The 17,973-nt window shown below is 59.2% G+C and overlaps 2 protein-coding genes across 2 annotated transcripts; one reads left to right on the plus strand and one right to left on the minus strand.

The window, feature by feature from the left end:
• The first annotated feature begins 5,307 nt into the window (after positions 1–5,307).
• GAMT (guanidinoacetate N-methyltransferase) lies at positions 5,308–9,331 on the plus strand. Its single transcript, XM_079917558.1, has 6 exons — positions 5,308–5,932; positions 6,959–7,104; positions 7,315–7,378; positions 7,666–7,733; positions 7,922–8,032; positions 8,590–9,331. The coding sequence occupies exons 1-6, from the start codon at positions 5,752–5,754 to the stop codon at positions 8,728–8,730; spliced, it is 711 nt and encodes a 236-aa protein (XP_079773684.1). The 5' UTR covers positions 5,308–5,751; the 3' UTR covers positions 8,731–9,331.
• A 240-nt stretch (positions 9,332–9,571) lies between these two features.
• On the minus strand, positions 9,572–16,228 carry NDUFS7 (NADH:ubiquinone oxidoreductase core subunit S7). Its single transcript, XM_079917559.1, has 8 exons — positions 15,919–16,228; positions 14,206–14,239; positions 13,457–13,525; positions 12,821–12,938; positions 11,341–11,520; positions 11,203–11,249; positions 10,309–10,397; positions 9,572–9,764 (listed from the first exon to the last, which is right to left on the minus strand). Exons 1-8 carry the CDS (start codon positions 15,932–15,934, stop codon positions 9,667–9,669), a joined length of 651 nt encoding a protein of 216 aa, XP_079773685.1. The 5' UTR covers positions 15,935–16,228; the 3' UTR covers positions 9,572–9,666.
• Positions 16,229–17,973: the final 1,745 nt, after the last annotated feature.

Raw genomic sequence — 17,973 nt, forward strand, 5'->3', positions numbered from 1 at the left:
CAGAGAGGCTCATTCACCTGCCCAAGGTCACTTAAGGGAAGAACTGGAATCAAATCCAACAGTTGGCTGTAGATGCAATGATTATGAAAACACATTGAGTCCCTGCCATGTGCCAAGGATTGTCCTGCCCTCATTTGTCCACACCGGTGGTTTTCACCCAGGGTGATTCAGCCTCCTTCTCCCCTCGGGGGACAATGAGCCATGTCTGGAGATGCGGTTTTGGTTGTCACCACCGGAGGTGGGTGCTACTGGCATCTAGTGGGTGGAGGCTGGGGATGCTGCTAAATATCCTACAATGGGCAGGACGGTCCCTCCAGCAAAGAATAATCTGCCCAACACGTCAACACGGAAGGTGGAGAAACCCAGGTCTACACGGACCATAATAAAAGCTGACCTGAATGATGTTGTCAGATGGTGGTTTGTGCTGCGTGGTGACTTTCCACTCACTTTCTCAGCCTCTTGGTGGCCTGACAATATAACTGATTCACCATAAAATGAAACAAATGTGAGGAATCAAGGAACCAGGTCACAGGCAAACAGTATAACATAAAACATTTAAAATACACCTCACTTTGGCCACTTTACAGTTTGCAAAGCACATTGGCATCATCAGATCCACCAGAGGAGAGTAACTTATTAGTCCCCATTCACAGGTGAGAAGCAGAGGCTCAGCAGAGGGGAAAGGAGTGGCCTCAGGTGGCATTGGGCAGGTGTTCTGTCTTCCCCCTGGGGGCTCTGTGAAGTTTCTCTGGTCGGAAGAAAGCAGTAACACTTGCGGGGGGTGGGGGGGCTGGCTCCCCACTGGGGGGGGCGGGGGAGCACGGCCCAAGTGCTCAGTCAGACAGACACGCCCTAGGTTGCTCACACTTCACTATTAGAAGAGCAGAAAATTGGAAGCAACCCCCATGTCCATCCACTGGTGACAGGATAAATAAACCACGAAGGGCGTGAATGACATGCACAGGATGTGGTCAAATGAAGGAAGGCAGACACAAACTGTTAAAAAGAAAATACTTTTAGGGCTTCCTGGTGGTGCAGTGGTTGAGAGTCCGCCTGCCGATGCAGGGTACACGGGTTCGTGCCCCAAGTCCGGTAAGATCCCACATGCCGCGGAGCGGCTGGGCCCGTGAGCCATGGCCGCTGAGCCTGCGCGTCTGGAGCCTGTGCTCCGCAACGGGAGAGGCCACAACAGTGAGAGGCCCGCGTACCGCAAAAAAGAAAGAAAGAAAGAAAGAAAATACTTTCAAAAATACAGACACCTACCAGGGCTAAAACAACAAGCAGCTATGTACCTGCCACTGAAACAAACACATGTTATTAGCGTTTTTGTCACGTTTGCTTCAGATCTTTTTAAAAAAATGAACTTGACGGTTTGCTTTTCCCTCCTCCCCGTTCACTTCCTTCCTCCCACCCCAGGGCAAACGGTGGGACAAAAACGGGTATGTGCACACTTTCCTGAATTTACTCCTAACGTGGGTTCAGGCATACCCAATACACAGAATATAGTTTTGGCTCTTTTTTTCATTGTGGTAAAATACACGTAACATACAAGTTATCGTATCCCTTTATAAATGCACAGCTTGGTGGCATTAAGCACATTCACATTGCTGTGCAACCATCCCCACCATCATCTCCAGAACTTTCTCATCTTCCCAAACTGAAACTTGGGAAGTTTCAGTTTGACTCCCCAGCCCCTCCCCCAGCCCCTGGCCCCCACCATCTACTTCCTGCCTCTGTGGATGTGACTCCTCCAGGGACCCCCTGTGAGTGGAATCAGACAGTATTTGTCATTTTTCATCTAGTTGATTTCACTGAGCATCGTGTTCTCAAGGTCCATGCACGTTGTAGCGAGTATCAGTGCTTCACCCCTTTTCATGGCTGAGTGATGGTCCCCTGCGTGGAGGGGCCACATAGCGTTTATTCATCATCTGTTGATAGACACTTTGGTTGTTTCTACCCTTTGACTATTGTGCATAATACTGCTAAGAACGTGGATGTACAAATAAATGCCCATTTGGTCCCTTTTACTTTAAAACATAACTACATGTAACACTGTATACACAGAAAACATACAGCTATGTGGACATTGCCTGGTAGAGGGGAGACCTGGGCAGAGGGTAGGGATCATGGGGACCTTGTTCTGTCATTGCTGCCATGTGACTTGTAATTATGTCATGTACTTATTACTTATTCTTGTCCATCCCCCCAGTAGGCTATGAGCTCCAGAGGAGTCAGGGCTGGGCCCCCTGAGGTGAGGAATTCAGTATGTGCTGAATAAATGGGTGACTTTCACTTCCCAGGAAAGAGCTGCGGGCTGCTCTGTAAGGGGGGCTGACAAGCTTTCTGCTCAGGGCCACACAGTAAATATGTTTGGCTTTGCCAGCCTTCAGGTCTCTGTGGCAATGACTCTGTGCTGTTGTAAATTGGAAAGTGCCAGAGTCCATATGTTAACAAGTGGTCCTGACTATAAACTTTATTTACAGACATGCCAGTGTGACTGTTGTATAATTTTCACGTGTCTGGAAATAGTCTTTTGATGTTTTTCAACCATTTAAAAATGTAAAAAGCAGGACTTCCCTGGTGGCCCAGTGGTTAAGACTTCCTGCTTCCCCTGCAGGAGACATGGGTTCAATCCCTGGTCAGGGAACTAAGATCCCACAAGCCTCGCAGCATGGCCAATAAATAAATAAATAAATAAAAATGTAAAAAACATTCTTAGCTCACAGGCTGTATCAAAACCACAGAAGGGGGCTTCCCTGGTGGCGCGGTGGTTGAGAGTCCGCCTGCCGATGCAGGGGACACGGGTTCGTGTCCCGGTCCAGGAAGATCCCACATGCCGTGGAGCGGCTGGGCCCGTGAGCCATGGCCGCTGAGCCTGCGCGTCCGGAGCCTCTGCTCCGCACCGGGAGAGGCCACAACACTGAGAGGCCCGTGTACCGAAAAAAAAAAAAAAAAAAAAAAACACAGAAGGGGGATGTGACCTGCAGGCCAGAGTTTGCCAACTCTATAATGTTAGAATGTTTTGATCAACTGTGTCCCTTTTCTAATCAGAAAATAAATATTTTCCTTCTTTTAAAACATCTTTTAAGACTGTGGTCTGGAGTCAGGCACACCCCTGTTCCCATCCCCTCTGCCACCGATTTGCTGTGTGTCCTTGAGAAAGCCAGCTTCCCTCTCTGAGTCCGGGTCTGCAAACTGCAGATAACAGCAGCACACGCACGCTAGACTCTCTTGAGAAAAGTGGACACAATGAATGACCACGTGTCGGTAATTCATTTGAAGACATCAGCTGGGCAAGAGTGGTCACTCCATTGAGAGAAGAGGACCCCAGCCAAGGCTGGAACAGAGACCCCTTGGCTGAGTCGCCAGCCAGATTGTGCCATGCCATCAGCCACTCTTGGAGATAGAGTCCAGGCTGCATGTAGGTGACCACTGGGAGGTGGCAGCTTGGCCAGACATGGGCGGTTCCTTATTTCCTGGGCACCAAAGCTGCAGGAAAGGATCCCAGTTGACCACCGCCTCGGCTTCCTCTTAGTGTCTGTGTGGGCAGTAGCCTCTGAGACTGACCCCTACTTCTTGATATTCATAGCCTCCTGGGATTCCCTACCCTTGTGTACCTGGCTTCTAACCTGTAGGATAATACGGCCAGGGTGAGGGGATGTCCTTCTGTGATCAGATGGCAAACGGTCTGACTTCCGTCTTGCTAGAAGCAAGTTGTCACTTCAGGGAGCCCCACATGGCCAGGGACTGAATGGAGTCAACAGCCAGTGAACAAGCCTGGAAGCGGATGCCTTCCCCAGCTCTGGGCGACACCTTGACTGCAGCCTTGCCAGAGGTTGTGAAACACAGGACCCGGCTAGGCTAAGCTGCACCTGGATTCCTGACCCACCGAAAAATGATAAACATGTGTTGCTTTAAGTGGCTACATTTGGGGCAATTTGTTACATAGCAGTAGCTAATGAATACAGCCTGCCTTCTGTCTCCGGCCGGGCATTCCAGGGCATTGTTTGAGTTGGGTGCCAGTAGTGAGTGCCACCTGTTTACGTGGGTGGCCCAACGATACTGGCATAAGGATGCCTGCAAAGCCCCCGCCACAGTAACCAGGACAGCTGTAAGGAAACTAGACAACACAAATTCACATGGGCTCACGAATTCAGCGTGAGCCCAGCCCTGGTGCCTGGTGACATCTACTCATCCTGCCTCCGCCTGAGGGTCTCATGGAATCCGTGCTGTCCCATCCAGACCACATTAGACCCAATGTGCCCTCAGGAGTCATCAAGCATTTTCTGTGTGCCAGACGGGTCGGACAGACGATATAACCATGAAGAAATACCTTCCCTGAGCGAAATACCAAAGAGAGGTACTGAGAGATGAAACAGTTTCAAATGGGCCATAAGCAGCCTGGGGGGACCCGGGGGGCCTCCCAGAGGAGGTGTGGGCTCGGGCATGAAGCAGAAAGAGAAGGAGACCAGGCCAGGAGAGAGGGGAAGCTGTCCAGGCAGAGGGGAGAGCGTGTGCAAAGGCCCAGGGGCAGCAGGGACACAGGAGCTCTGCAGGGAGTGGGAAGGGCCACGGGGAGGACTCTGGAGCCACGTTAAGGCTGTGAGCAGCCATCCAGAGGTGGACGCAGAAGGGCAGGGCTGCCTGGGTTCAAACTCTGTGACCTCAGCCTCTCGGGGCCTCAGTTTCCCCACGTGTTCACTGGGATGTGCAAAACACTTGGCCCAGATGGGGTGTTCCAGGCTCACAGCCGGTGGCCCCGTGTGCAGATAGATGGGAAGGGGAAGTCATGTTTCAGAACCTAGAGGAAACCCCAGCTTACCTTGGGGGCTGGTCTCAGCGTGGCCGGCAGAGGACAGAGCTGACCCCCAGGACTGCCCTGGGGCAAGGCTTTAAGGGTGGGCGCTGCAGGGCTGCCCCGCCTGCCGTCATGGGCTGGAGGGCCCGGGGACCGCTGGGGTGGGCATTTCAGTCCCAGCACTGGAGGCCCCTGTGCGCTAAGCCCCTCATCAGGCCCCGCCCCTGGGGTCTGAGGTGACCTGGGAGAGCGAGGTGAGCTCAGGAAAGGGGAGAGGCAGCCCCGCACAGGAGTCAGAGTGGGGTTCATCAGGGGTTCCCACACCCCACCCTCCCGGCCATGAGATTACCCGTTTTGCCTCTGGAGCCTCAGTTTCCCCACCTGTAAAATAAGGACGATAGAAGAAACCACTGCAGCGCCTCTGAAGATTAAGTGATTGTATTTATTTATTCTATTTATTTTGGCCGCGCCATGCAGCTTGTGGCATCTTAGATGCCGCACCCGCGTCCTGGGCGGTAAAAGCGCAGCGTCCTAACCACTGGACCGCCAGGGAATTCCCTAAGTGATTTTATATACTTAAGGCACTTCCAACCGTGTCTGGAAAATCCTTAGACCCTCACACCCCGGCAAGGAGGGGGCTATTGACGCGGTGGTGACAGACAAGGAAACCGAGGCAGGAAAGCGACTGGGTGAGGACTCCGAGGGCTCGCTGCTCTGGTGCCGAGTCCGCCCGCCAGGCGCTGGCGGCCCGGGAGGCGGGGGCGTCGCGGGGGTCCGGGAGTCAGTGGAGGCCGCCTTCCCCGCCGCGGCCGCTAGGGGCCGCGCGGGCCACTGGGCAGTGCAGTCGCGCCCCGCCCCCGCCCCGCCTCCCGTCCGCCCCCTGCCCAGAAGGCCCTGCAGGGACGCGGCCGTTCCCCTCCCCAGCTCCCGGGGCGCGCCGTCCAGCCCGCAGCATGAGCGCCCCCGCCGCGACCCCTATCTTCGCACCCGGAGAGAACTGCAGCTCCGCGTGGCGGGCGGCGCCCGCAGCTTACGACGCGTCGGACACGCACCTGCAGATCCTGGGCAAGCCGGTGATGGAGCGCTGGGAGACCCCGTACATGCACGCGCTGGCGGCCGCCGCCGCCTCCAGAGGTAGCCCCCGCCGGGCGCGCGGGGTCGACCGAGGCCGGGGCCGCTGGGACCCGGCGCCCGCCCGCTCTCCAGCGACGTGGCGGAACCTCTGCGCTCCTCTCTTTCCTCGCCTGGAAAACGGGGCCGCTCGCGAGGGCAGCGGGGTAGTCCTGGGGCGTTGCGGGCGCCCTGAGTTCCGGGAACCCTCTCTCCGGGGAGCACCGAGGCCCCGACCCCGGCAAGGGGTCGGGGTGGGCCGGGGGATGGGTTCTCAGCCGCGGAACTCAGCCGCCGGACCCCACCCGAGGTCGAGGACAGGGGAGTGGCGGCCTGGCGAGGTGCTGCCCAGGCCCACGTGGGTAATGCTCCTGCCCAGGAGTCGCGGGAGGCCCTGCCCTGGCTAAGAATAGCTCTGGTAACGCTGAGGCCTGGAGACAGCTGTCGGGGGTGGCCCTGCACCTGGTGTCAGAGCCCGCGGGGTGCCGAGGGCTCCCCACGACCCCCAGAGGCCGGGTGCACCAGCTCTGGGCCTGTGTTCCCATCTGGCAAATGGACACAGCCAGTGTCCCTGCATGGTTAGGGCGTTTCTCCCCTCCTCTTTGACCCAAAGGGGTTCGACCCCCGCCCCTCACTGTTCCAGGTCTGGGCCTTGAATCCTGGTCCTCCCTTGCCCTTACTTAGTAGACTTCATTGTTTGTTGTGGGGGGGGGGCAGGGGACGCTGCCCAAATCAGGAGATAAGCGCCCTCAGTGCAAACAGCATGGGCCGGGGCTCAAAGTCCAGGGTCTGCCCTGCCCCGTGGGCCAGACCAGAGCCGCTGTCTGTGGCCTCCCCGGCAGGCCACCCTCTCTGGCTACTGGCCCCGGGCCCACGCTGTTCCCTCTCAGGGCTGCTGTGTTCTGTCCCACCCCCCACCTTTGCTCTGCAACCTGTCGCTCCTAGTAGCAGTCGTTTCTCTCTGCCAAGGCCCCGCCCCCGCGCCCCCTCCTCCAGCTAGCCTCCCCAGCCCCACCCAGTGTGTAAGGCGTGGGCTCTCTGTCTGCCCAGGGGGCCGGGTGTTGGAGGTGGGCTTTGGCATGGCCATCGCAGCTACGAAGGTGCAGGAGGCCCCCATCGACGAGCACTGGGTCATCGAGTGCAATGAGGGCGTCTTCCAGCGGCTCCAGGACTGGGCCCCGCGGCAGCCACACAAGGTGCCTGCCTCTGCCCGAGGTCCCGCTCCTCACGCTCCTTAGGGGGAAGACCCTGCCCACGGAGTGGGCTGGGGACCTGGGGTGGCCGCAGACTTGGGGGAGGTGGTCTTCTCTCTTGGGAGTTCCTCTGCCCCCTCCCTTGCAACAGGTGGAGAAGTCTTGGGCCCCCTTTGACCCTCAGCCTTATCTTTCTTTCTCCCCTGCACCAAGGTGGTTCCCTTGAAAGGCCTGTGGGAGGAGGTGGCACCCACCCTGCCAGACAGTCACTTCGATGGTGAGGGGCTCTGGGCACTGGGCGGGGGGCCTCTGCCTGGTTTGCCAGCCCCTCCTTTGCCTGCTTCTGAGGCACACATGCCTTGATGTGTCACTGGGGTGGCAGAGCCCGGGGGGCAGGCACAGACACACATACAGGAGCCTGGCACTCAGGTGCGTGGACATCTCAAGAACGACCGGATGGGACACAATTCGTAGGGGCAGCTGCAGCATAGCGAACTCTGGGTTCCCAGCCGCCTCAACTTGCAGCCAGGGTCCTGACCACGTGGCTTCTGTCCTCCCGAGCAGGGATCCTGTACGACACGTACCCGCTGTCTGAGGAGACCTGGCACACGCACCAGTTCAACTTCATTCGGGTAGGATCGCTTGCGGTGGGACGGGGTCTGCCAGCCCTAAGGTGGGGGTCAGCCCAGTGGGTGCGCCTGCTGTCCCCACAGGAGGCACCTCTCCTTCCGGCGTTCGTCTGGCCTGGCGGGAGGCCCGCTGGGAACGCCTCTGCCCATCCCCACCCCCTCCTGACCACTGTCCCCCCAACCCCGGCCAGGACCATGCCTTCCGCCTGCTGAAGCCAGGGGGCATCCTTACCTACTGCAACCTCACCTCCTGGGGGAAGCTGATGAAGTCCAAGTACTCGGACATCACCACCATGTTCGAGGTACTGCAGCCTGGGCACTCCCTGCCCCGCCCCACACCCCACCCCTGGCAGCAACTTTGGGTGGGGAGGCAGATGGGGTCACCTGAGACCTGGGGAGGGCCCCTTGCCTCTGGCCCTGGGGGCTCATCTCTTGGGTGGACTCTGAGCCTCCACTTGTAAGTCAGGAGAGGTTTCTCCCTAGCTCAAGGACCTTAGATGGCTCCCAAGTGCCCTCAGGATACAGGGATTCAGCCCAAGGTCCCCAGCGGCATCCCCTTACTCTGCCCTTGTCCACTCAGGGTGCATCTTTATGGGTCTAGCCACCCCTTGTCTTGGGCCTTTGCCCACTCGGTTCCCTCTGCCTGCGAGGACGTGTGGGTGAGCAGCCTGGTGATACCCCATGACAGCCAGGAAGCTGTGTGTGGACACCTGGAGATTCCCACCCAGACCTGGGCTCCAGCATTTTCTTAGCAGCCCCGCCCTGCCCCCAAGGGCCTTGGCACTTGTAGGGGTGGCTGGCAGGGTGCCTCCTGAGGCCCCAGGGCCCTGGAGGTGACTCGGCACCTCCCTCTGGCCAGGAGACACAGGTGCCAGCCCTGCTGGAAGCAGGCTTCCGGCCGGAGAACATCCACACACAGGTCATGGAGCTGGTCCCACCGGCCGACTGCCGCTATTACGCCTTCCCGCAGATGATCACGCCCCTGGTCACCAAGCACTGAGCCCACTGGGCCCACCGGCTCAGCTGCCCACGCCACCCTGGGGGCTCTGGGCTTCAGGAACCCCTAACCCCCAAGACCCCTACTGAGCGCCTTCGTGGCCGGGAGTGCAGGCTCTGGCCCCTCAGCCCTGGTCCAGACCCACACCAGCCACATGACATCAACAAGCTTCCCTAACCTTCTCTGCAAGGGGACGGCCACTACCTTCCTACCATAGTCCTGAGAATGAAATAAACACTAACACTGGGTTTAGCCAATCAGCACGAGGACACAAACGTGTGCTTGCTTTACTCTTCCTGCCCCTCCAGAAAAGAGTGAAAGGAAAGAAACCTGTTAAATTGACCACCACCGAGGCAGTGGCTCTACCACTCCAAAGTTTCTGATCCTGCCTCTGAGCCCCCCGCTGTGCCCCCTGAAGACATTGCCAATTAGTCACACATGGCCCCTCCCTCCCGCCCGCCCTCTGGTGGGCAGCTGGGGTCCCCAGAGGAGGTGGAACTAGGTCAGGACCTCATAGCAGGTGGCAGCCCCAAGGCCCAGACCCTCTGGTCCCACCCAGTCAGGCTGCACCACGATGCCTCGCTCTGAGTCGACGCCCCTCCAGCCCCGGCACAGGGACACCATGGATCTGTCTGCCCTGGACCCTGGTGCCCAGCTGGTCGCCGCGGTGTCGTCTGCTTCACCCCGACCCGCTCTTGGACGTGTCCACTCCCCTCCTTCGTGGGTGGGGCCTCCCACTGGGCCACGCTGGGCCCGGCTGTCCACTCCAGGGGCCTCGGCATCTCCATGCACAAGAGACAGGCCTGACCCCGCCCACCTCCCAGGCCCCCACCCCGGCCCCCACACCACGTGGAGCAGGGCAGCCAGGCGGATTTATGGGCTTTATTGACCGCCTCTGGGGGAACGGCGCAGACGCCGCAGGGCGGCCAGGCGGCGGCACTACCTGCGGTACCAGATCTGGAGCCTCTTCTCGCGCTTGATCTTCTTCTGCAGCTGCAGGATGCCATAGAGCAGGGCCTCGGCTGTGGGCGGGCAGCCTGGGGGGCGGGTGGCACCTCAGTCTTCCTGCCCTTCCCCCTCCCCTCCGCTCTGCTCCAGGTGGGGGCAACCAGGCCACTTCCCAGGATGGGGAGGGGCAAGACAGGGCTCTGCACCAAGAGAGCTGGGGGGCTTGGCCCATCACGGGAAAGGAGCCAGAGAGGGGCAGGGTGGGCAGCTGCTGATCCCAGGGCCGACCTCCCAGCCAGGATGAGGGAGGCCTGGGCTACCCCTCCCAGGCCGAGCTGCCCTGGCCCTGGCCCTCCCGCCACGTGACCCGGCTCGGTACCCGGGAGGACAATGTGGGCTGCCTGCCAACCCCCAGGCCACGCCAGCGTCCGGTGAGGACCCTTGGAAAGGAATGGGGGCAGACTCTTCAGACTGGGAGACCCTCCAGAGACAGCGAGGGGGAAAGGCTGCGGTGTCACTCTTATTCTTGGACCCAAATCTGCTTATTCTTAAAAGGGGGCAAGCTGTCTCAGTGGGGCTGTGGGGGTTCTGTGAATCGGGTGAGGGCCGCGTGGACGCCACCTGGGGGCTCACCTGGGACGTAGATGTCCACGGGCACAATACGGTCGCAGCCTCGCACCACAGAGTAGGAGTAGTGGTAGTAGCCACCTCCGTTGGCGCAGCTGGTGGGGAGGGGAGCGCCAGCCGTGAGAGTCTCTCCAGCGACCCCGGCCTCCATCCCTCCTCACAGCCCCCAACCCGCACCCCCTTCCAACCTCAAGCAGGTGCCAGGCGGTCAGGAAAAGGGCAAGACTGGGACACAAGTCACAGGAAAGACAGCGGCCACCTGAGACCTTCCGTGGGACCGGGTAGGACAGAAACAAACGGTGGGACTATGAACAGATGACCCTCAGTGAGAGAAGCCAGATGTGAAAGGACACAGCGTGTGATTCCATTGATGGGCAACGTCCAGAACAGGCCAGTCCACAGACAGAGAGTGGGTTCCTGGTTGTCAGGGGCTGGGGGAGGGGGTGGGGAGTGACTGCTGATGGGGACAGGGCTTCTATTGGGGTGATGGAATGCTCTGGAATTAGATAGAGGTGATGCTTACACAACACTAAGAATGCATTAAAATCCACAAAATTGTACGTTTTGAAAGGGTGAACTTTGTAGTATGTGAACTCTGCCTCAACCAAAAAAGCCAGGTGACTAAATGGCTTTTAATGATATGGAGAAATGAGGTGCTGGCTAGACGGTGAGGAGGCTGCAACGCCCCCCCGAGCAGGACGTCCTTCCTGTGGTCATAACACAGAGAAACAGAATGAAACTGGACAGGCTGTTGGGGTGGGGGAGCGACTGTAACAGGACAGAAGGGGACGTCCTGGACAACCCCGATCAGAAAGCAGCACAGAAACGAGACTGGAAGAGACAAGCCAGCGTGTCACCGGCGTGTCTGCTGCTGGAGCCCCCGCCCCGCCGGGCACTCACCTCCCCATAGACACGACGTAGCGAGGCTCTGGCATCTGGTCATAGACCTGGAAGAGACAGGGGTCTGCGTGCAGCTCAAGCCTGGGCGGGGGGGGGTTGGGGGAGGGGGAGGGGAGGGGGCTTGATGGTGAGGCCCACCTTGCGGAGCGCGGGGGCCATCTTGTTGGTGAGCGTCCCAGCCACGATCATCACGTCGGACTGGCGGGGGCTGGCGCGGAAGACCACGCCGAAGCGGTCCATGTCGTAGCGCGGCGCTGCCATATGCATCATCTCCACGGCGCAGCAGGCCAGGCCAAAGGTCATGGGCCACAGGGAGCTCTGCAGGGCGGGCAGTCAGTCCGTAAGTGGACGAGTGGCCCACTGTGTTTAAAGAAATCGGACGATTTCACATAGAAAAATCTGTTTCTAGCCTTTTCTGGGCCCTGCCCACAGCAACCATGTGACCTCCAGACCCCGAAGGCCGCCCTGGACACTGGTCATCGGCCTGAGCCTGATGCCCCAGCCCAGGACTATGTGACAGGAGGGCCAATTGAGTTAGGCCCATGGGTCTACACTTCCCAGCAGCCACATTACCAAAAGGTAAAACAGACAAAAATAAAACCAAGTGCAATTAGCTTTAATAATATAGTCCACATAACCCAGCATATCCTAAATCCCGGCCTCCAACATGGGCACTTGCTGCTCTGAGTGCCCAGTGGCCACACACGGCACAGGTCTAGACCCCGGGGCTCAGCACCCTGGAGGGTCTTGTTCCCAACACCGCCTGGACTCAAAGTGCCAATTCCTCCAGGAAGCCCTCCTGGTTGCCCTCTGACTTCTCTCCATCCTTTGGTGCCCGATATCACCCCTGCCCCCACCTACAAGCTGTTCTCCACCAGAGCTTTCTCTGCTTGTCTGTGTCCAGTCTGGGATCTGGCCAAGGTCCCTGCTGCCCTGTGGATGTCCTAATTCAGGTGACAGGGCTCGGGTCACACAGCAGGCAAGGGCTGCCCAACACGGCAGGGCCATGACTCCACAGCACACGGCCACAGCGACCATCGCCGCCCTGGAGCTGTGGGCCTGGAGGGACACTCGCTGTGGACTCGCTGGTCACACACAGACACCAGGACAGCACCAGCCCGCCCGTCAATGGGGGATTGTTACCCAGCTGGGCGCCCCGAGAGCACTGAAAGGAACCACTGTCCTGGGACAGAGGACACATGTCCGGGGGGAGACACGGACAAGCACGTGAGCAAGCAGACTGTCCCACGGCGAACGTGGGGGTGGGGTGGGGGATTAGGATATTTGCTGAGAAGGAACTACTGTTTCCATCGTGTATTTCCAGTTAAAAACATGGGTTTTACGTTAAGAGAGAAAAGAGAGGAATGAACAGAAAATGGAAGGAGAAGAACAGGAAGGAGGTGGCTCATCTTCTCTGGGGACCGATGCGGGGGGCAGGGAGCACCGAGGGAAGTCAGGCCAGGAACTGCTGGGGGCAGGGCAGGGGTCCTGAGACAGAATCAAAGCCACAGGTCCCCACACGGAGGGGCCCTGGGGGAGTCCGGCCCACTCCATAGCCATGGGAGTGTGGCTGAGCAGCCAGAGGGGGCCCCACGGACGCAGACGAGGAGGGGCTCACCCGGCGGGCCCAGTTGATGAGGTCGTCCAGCTTGGCCACCACATACTCGCCCCGGCTGCTGGGAAGGGCGGCGGATTTGGGGACCACGGCTCCGGCCTGGGACACGGCGGGGTGGGTGCTGGGCACGGGACACAAAGCAAGGGGAGGCATCAGCCAGGCAGGTATCCTGGCCGGGCCCAGCCCACAGCAGCCTCTCCGAGGGCAGGACAAAGCCGTGGTCACGGCGGGTCCCCAGAGCAGCACTGGGAGTAGCCGTGAGGCCAGGTCTGCAGCATCCCTGCGCCCGGGCCTGGGGCAGGACATGCCTGCTCAACAACGGAGTGAAAGATGGTGTGGACGGGCCTCCACCGCCTCACTGAGGCCCAGCAGGACCCTGTCCTCTCGGGACTGTCTCCCCATCTGGAAAACAGGCTCGGCCGACACACTCTTTAGCGAGAGCCCTCCTGGTCTGGAGTTGTGCAGCCATTGGCCTGCGCGCACAGGAGCGGGCTGGGCAGAACTCTGAGGGCAGGGACCCCCTCACATACCCCGCTGGGTGGTGGGAGTGCCCCGGAGTTGCCACAGGCTGCTGCTGTGCTGGGGTAGGGGGATGTGGAGACTTCAGGGTGTGTGGGCTCCCGGGAAGGCCGACCTCACCTGCTCGGGCTGTCAGCAGCCAAGCTGGGATGGACCCCGCGCACCTGCAGAGCTGCGCCCACGCCAGAGCTGCGGGGAGACAGACTGCCCATGACTAGCAGCCCAGGGCGCCCCAACACGCTGTGACAGGGTTACCCCGGGGCCAGGATGGGGAAACTGACCAGGGGGTCTAACCCAGCCCACTGCCGGCTTTTGTAAATAAAGTTTTATTGACACATAACCACACCTATTCACTTCCTTGGTGTCTGGGACTGTTTTTACAGAGGCAGAGCCAAAAACGTTTACCATTTGGCCCTTTAAGGAAAAAAAAAAATCTGCTGATCCCTGGTCTAGAGAGTGCCTGGTTTTCATTTGATACTTCCCTCATTCTCCCCGTCTTCCCTTTGCTTTGCAGTGAGTGTGTATTTTATCTGTAGGAAAAAGGCCGTATCAAAACAAACTCAGCCCAAATCTGAGGGCCTGGCAGCCACCTGCCTTCCTGCCCCAAGGAGGCCTACACGGGGCTGCCATCAGAGCAAACGTGCTGAATGCCTTTCGTGCGCCAGGTAGCGACTGGGCTCTGAGGGTACTAGGGCAGGCAGACGTGGGGCTGGATGCCAGGCGGCCCCTGGCCTGGTGCTGATGGAGGGCCCGCCCGGATCTGAGGCCCCCTGACAGCCCCCTCTGAGCCCCTCCCTGCCAGGGCCTCACTGCGGGGTGTCAGGATCAGAGATGCAGACACACAGGCAGGCAGGCAGGCAGGCACTCACCGAAGAGCAAGGATCCCACGGAGCAGGCCAGGAGCTGCAGAAAGAACCACAGGGTGGGGGCAGTGAGTTGTGGCAGCACCAGAGGCCACGAACAGCCCAGACGGTCCAGCCTCCAGGTGTTTGCCCATCAGGCCCCCCACGTGGTGCACCCGCCCTCTCACCCTCAGTCTATCTACATTCCATTTAACAATTGATAAAGAGCAATCTTTCAGGGGAATTCCCTGGTGGTCCGGTGGTTAGGACTCCACGCTTCCACTGCAGGGGGCCCGGGTTCGATCCCTGGTCGGGGAGCTAAGATCCCGCAAACCGCAAGGTGTAGCCAAAAAAAAAAACCAGTGATCTTTCAGAATGTGAACCAGACAGTGTCATTCCCCTGCTTCCAACCCCACACTCCACGTCAGAGCCACCTTCCCTTTCCTCAGGAATGTCAGTGTCCCTCCTGTCTCAGAGCCTTTGCACTTGCTGTCCCCTCTGCCTGGAGCACCACTCTCGTGGGGCAGCTTTCAGCTCAAATGCCTGGGTCTACACTAGCTCCGCAGGCCCTCTAGATCCTGTCACTCTGTTCTAACTCTATCCACATGTCCTCCTGTGGCGCCTGCCTCCCCCTGATGCTAGGGCTTCCCTGGGTTCCCCAGTGTCTGTCTCGGCCTTGGCTCAGCCTGACAGGCTGTCAACAAACCCATAGACATCAGCGAGGCTCCAAGCCCTGGGCTGGGAGTTCCGGGGTTTCAGAGGCTGGGCAAGGAGTCCAGGCCAACGGCCCAGCCCCGGATTCTTGTGCAAGCTGTTCCTCTCTGAGCCTCAGCTCCCCCATCTGAAAATGTAGGGCTTTGGGTAATCTCACAGCACAGTAAATGCCCTTCACCTCCAAGGTGAGGGGATTCCAGCCTCTGGACCAGACATTCTTAGCAAGGGGCCGCTGGTGAGGATTCAGCAGACCAGTGAGCTTGCACGGGAAAGAAAAATACCCTCTCTATTGTCACCAACGTCTTACTGAAAATTGGCCTTTCCTTAAAATCTGAGTATAGCCAAAACCACACCAGTATTAGCGAGACCTAGGCTTTTCAACAACAGAAATGACAGTGGTTTCCTAACCCCGACATAGAGGCTGCAGCCAACCCTGTGTAAAGGAACGTGTCCACTTCTCACTCCTTCAAAGTCACAGCAGTAGGCAGATCTGCCACTAAACCTCGGCTTTCCAGGCATGAATAATGAAGCACCCGGGCTGCGAACTGACCCCCGGTTCCCAGACAGAATCCTGGCAACTGTCAGTATAACCGCTTTTCTTTGCAACCCTGTGAATCCATCCTATGCGTTTAATCGCTAATCGGAGGAAAGGTCCGCGGAGCAGCCAGGGTTTGGACGCCTTCTCTGCGGGTGACCGTCCCCTTCCCGGGGTGGCAGGGTGCCCCGGGGTCGCGTCCCTGCCCGGACAGGCCGCGTGACCACCAGCGGTTCCAGCCGCTCTCTGAGCCTCAGTTTCCTCGGATGTCGGGGCTGCTGCCCCCTCGCCGCCTCCTCCCGGAAACTTCAAGGGCAGCATCCCGGGCCGAGCCTGGGTCCCTCCGGCTCCCGCCCCGGCCCCCTCCGAGGCTGGGAGTCTGCGTCGCCCTCGGCATCCGCTTCCCCATGCGGCCGGGCGGAAAGGCGCCCGGAGCGACCCAAGCCCCGACCCCGCTCCCGCCCTCGGCCCCGCCGCCCCGACCTGCTCACCCGCCAGCGCCGCCATCTTGGCCTCGGCCTTCAGACAACCTCTATGGTCCGTCCTCTTCAGAGCTCCGGGTCCCCGGGGCCGTCGCCCAAAGTGCCTCGGCTCGTGCTCGGAAACCGGAACTCGGGCGGGGACGTTCCGCCTCTGTGGAATCCCCAGCACCGCGCGCCGCCGGACGCCCCACGCGGGATAGAAGGATACGGAGGTGCGCGGGGAGGGTCGTGGCAAAAGAAGGCGAGCCGTCCCCTCTCTTCTTAGCCGGGGAAGGAAAAGCGAAAGCACGTCCCTGGGTGGGCTCGAACCACCAACCTTTCGGTTAACAGCCGAACGCGCTAACCGATTGCGCCACAGAGACGGTGCTAAGGCCTGCTTCCAGGCGCCACCCTACGAGGCATGCGCGGCCCGCAGGGGCGGCCCGAGCTGCGCCTTCACGCAAGCGGCTCAGCGTGGGGCGGAGTCGGGGGTGGGGGCAACCCCCTGCTGCGCAGCCGAAATAGCTCAGTTGGGAGAGCGTTAGACTGAAGATCTAAAGGTCCCTGGTTCGATCCCGGGTTTCGGCAGACGTTTTGGTGCCCCCAGCGAACAGCGTTCTGTTTTGCTCCAAGCTGATCCAGCTTCTCCCAGCACTTTTACCCAGAATGTGTCGGTTTTGACCTTTCCTCCCCAGAATACTCTCCATTCTTCAGATGAGGAGCTGGGCTGCTGGCTCATGCCAATGCGGGAGGGCTTAGAACAAGGCCTCATCCCCATCCACCCCGGTCCACCCCCAAAACTATGATCCCAGCCCGAATGACCCCCTTTTACAATATTTTTTAAGTGGCAGGATCAGAACGAATGTAATTGTCAAAAGAAACACTACTGAATACCAAAAGGGAGTTTGCAGAGACACCTTCTGCTCGGATGTCGTTTAACTGTGACAGTCCTGCTGGGTACCTATTCTGCCCATTTTACAATACATATGGGGAAACTGAGGTTCCCCCGTTCCCAACGGGGGAACGCAGGTGAGGAGCAGGGCTGGCTCCTGGCGAGGGAGGACCACCCCAGGTGTGTCCTGGAGCCCGACTGCGCGGTCGCGGGAAGGGGAGGCGGGGCGCCGGTAGGTGTCACCATCCCGGTGGTGACACACAGGAGAAAAGAGAGGAGCTGGGCCGAGGGCTGGGTCTGTTGGGAATCCTACACCTCCTTGCCCTCAGTTCCCACAGCTGGCCAGGCTGTGGAGCTGGAATTTTTTAATTAAAATAAACCTTGTACTTCTAAATAGTTTGATTCAAAGAAAAGTTGCAAACCTAGTACCAGAGTTCGCTGTACTCATCACCCAGTCTCTCCTGCTGCTAACATTTTACACTGACGTTAACAATTCATGACCCAATGTATATACATCGCCAGCTCATGTCCAGGCATTATTCAGGCTCCTGTTTTCTCCTAACGTTCCTTGTCCTGTGAGCCAGGCACCTGGGAGCCGAGCCCCCAGCCTCGCTCGAGCCTTCAGACACCTGACTGCGACCTCCTGAGACCACAACCCAGTCAAGAGAGAATGTTGCTTCCAGCCGCCAGGGGCCGGTACACTGCTAAGGCAGGGATGGATAACTAATACAGGAGGGGCCATCGGCTGTCAGGGTGATGGATTGGATGGGGAGCGGGGGGGGGGGGGGTGGGGGGTGGGGTGGGGGTGGGGTGGGGTGGATAGGGGAGGTAAGAGCCTGCATCAGGAAACTGGGACTGTCAAGGGCAAGCCCTGAAACGGAGAAGCAGGTCTGACAGGGCAGGGAGTTAACAGAGGGTTCACCATAATTCCAGGAACACTGAGGGTGAGGGGGTGAGGGCAGATGGGTAGGTGGGGAGGAGGTGGGGGGGGGAGAGGAGGGGGAGCCAGGGCTGGAGGAGATGGGGAGCAGGACCTGGAAGGGACGGAGCAGGGGCAGGAGGATGGGGGGTGCAGGGGCTGAGAGGGGAGCCGGGACAGGAAAGCCTGGCCATAGAAGCCATGCATTGGGGGGAGGGCCACTGACCACACTGCATAGACGTGCCTGTCTGATTTGAGATTCTGTGTGTGTGTG

The sequence above is a fragment of the Stenella coeruleoalba genome, assembly GCF_951394435.1.
Source record: "Stenella coeruleoalba genome assembly, chromosome: 3".
Taxonomy (NCBI): domain Eukaryota; kingdom Metazoa; phylum Chordata; class Mammalia; order Artiodactyla; family Delphinidae; genus Stenella; species Stenella coeruleoalba.

Bases quoted from the DNA above. Each gene is read 5' to 3' on its own strand.
- GAMT (XM_079917558.1), top strand. From the start codon at position 5,752: ATGAGCGCCCCCGCCGCGACCCCTATCTTCGCACCCGGAGAGAACTGC. The intron at 7,734-7,921 runs GTAGGATCGCTT...AACCCCGGCCAG, and splicing joins ACCAGTTCAACTTCATTCGG to GACCATGCCTTCCGCCTGCT. The intron at 8,033-8,589 runs GTACTGCAGCCT...CCCTCTGGCCAG, and splicing joins ACATCACCACCATGTTCGAG to GAGACACAGGTGCCAGCCCT.
- NDUFS7 (XM_079917559.1), bottom strand. The intron at 13,526-14,205 runs GTGAGTGCCTGC...GTCTCCCCGCAG, and splicing joins CGTGGGATCCTTGCTCTTCG to CTCTGGCGTGGGCGCAGCTC. The intron at 11,250-11,340 runs GTGGGCCTCACC...TGTCTCTTCCAG, and splicing joins TGGCCCCCGCGCTCCGCAAG to GTCTATGACCAGATGCCAGA.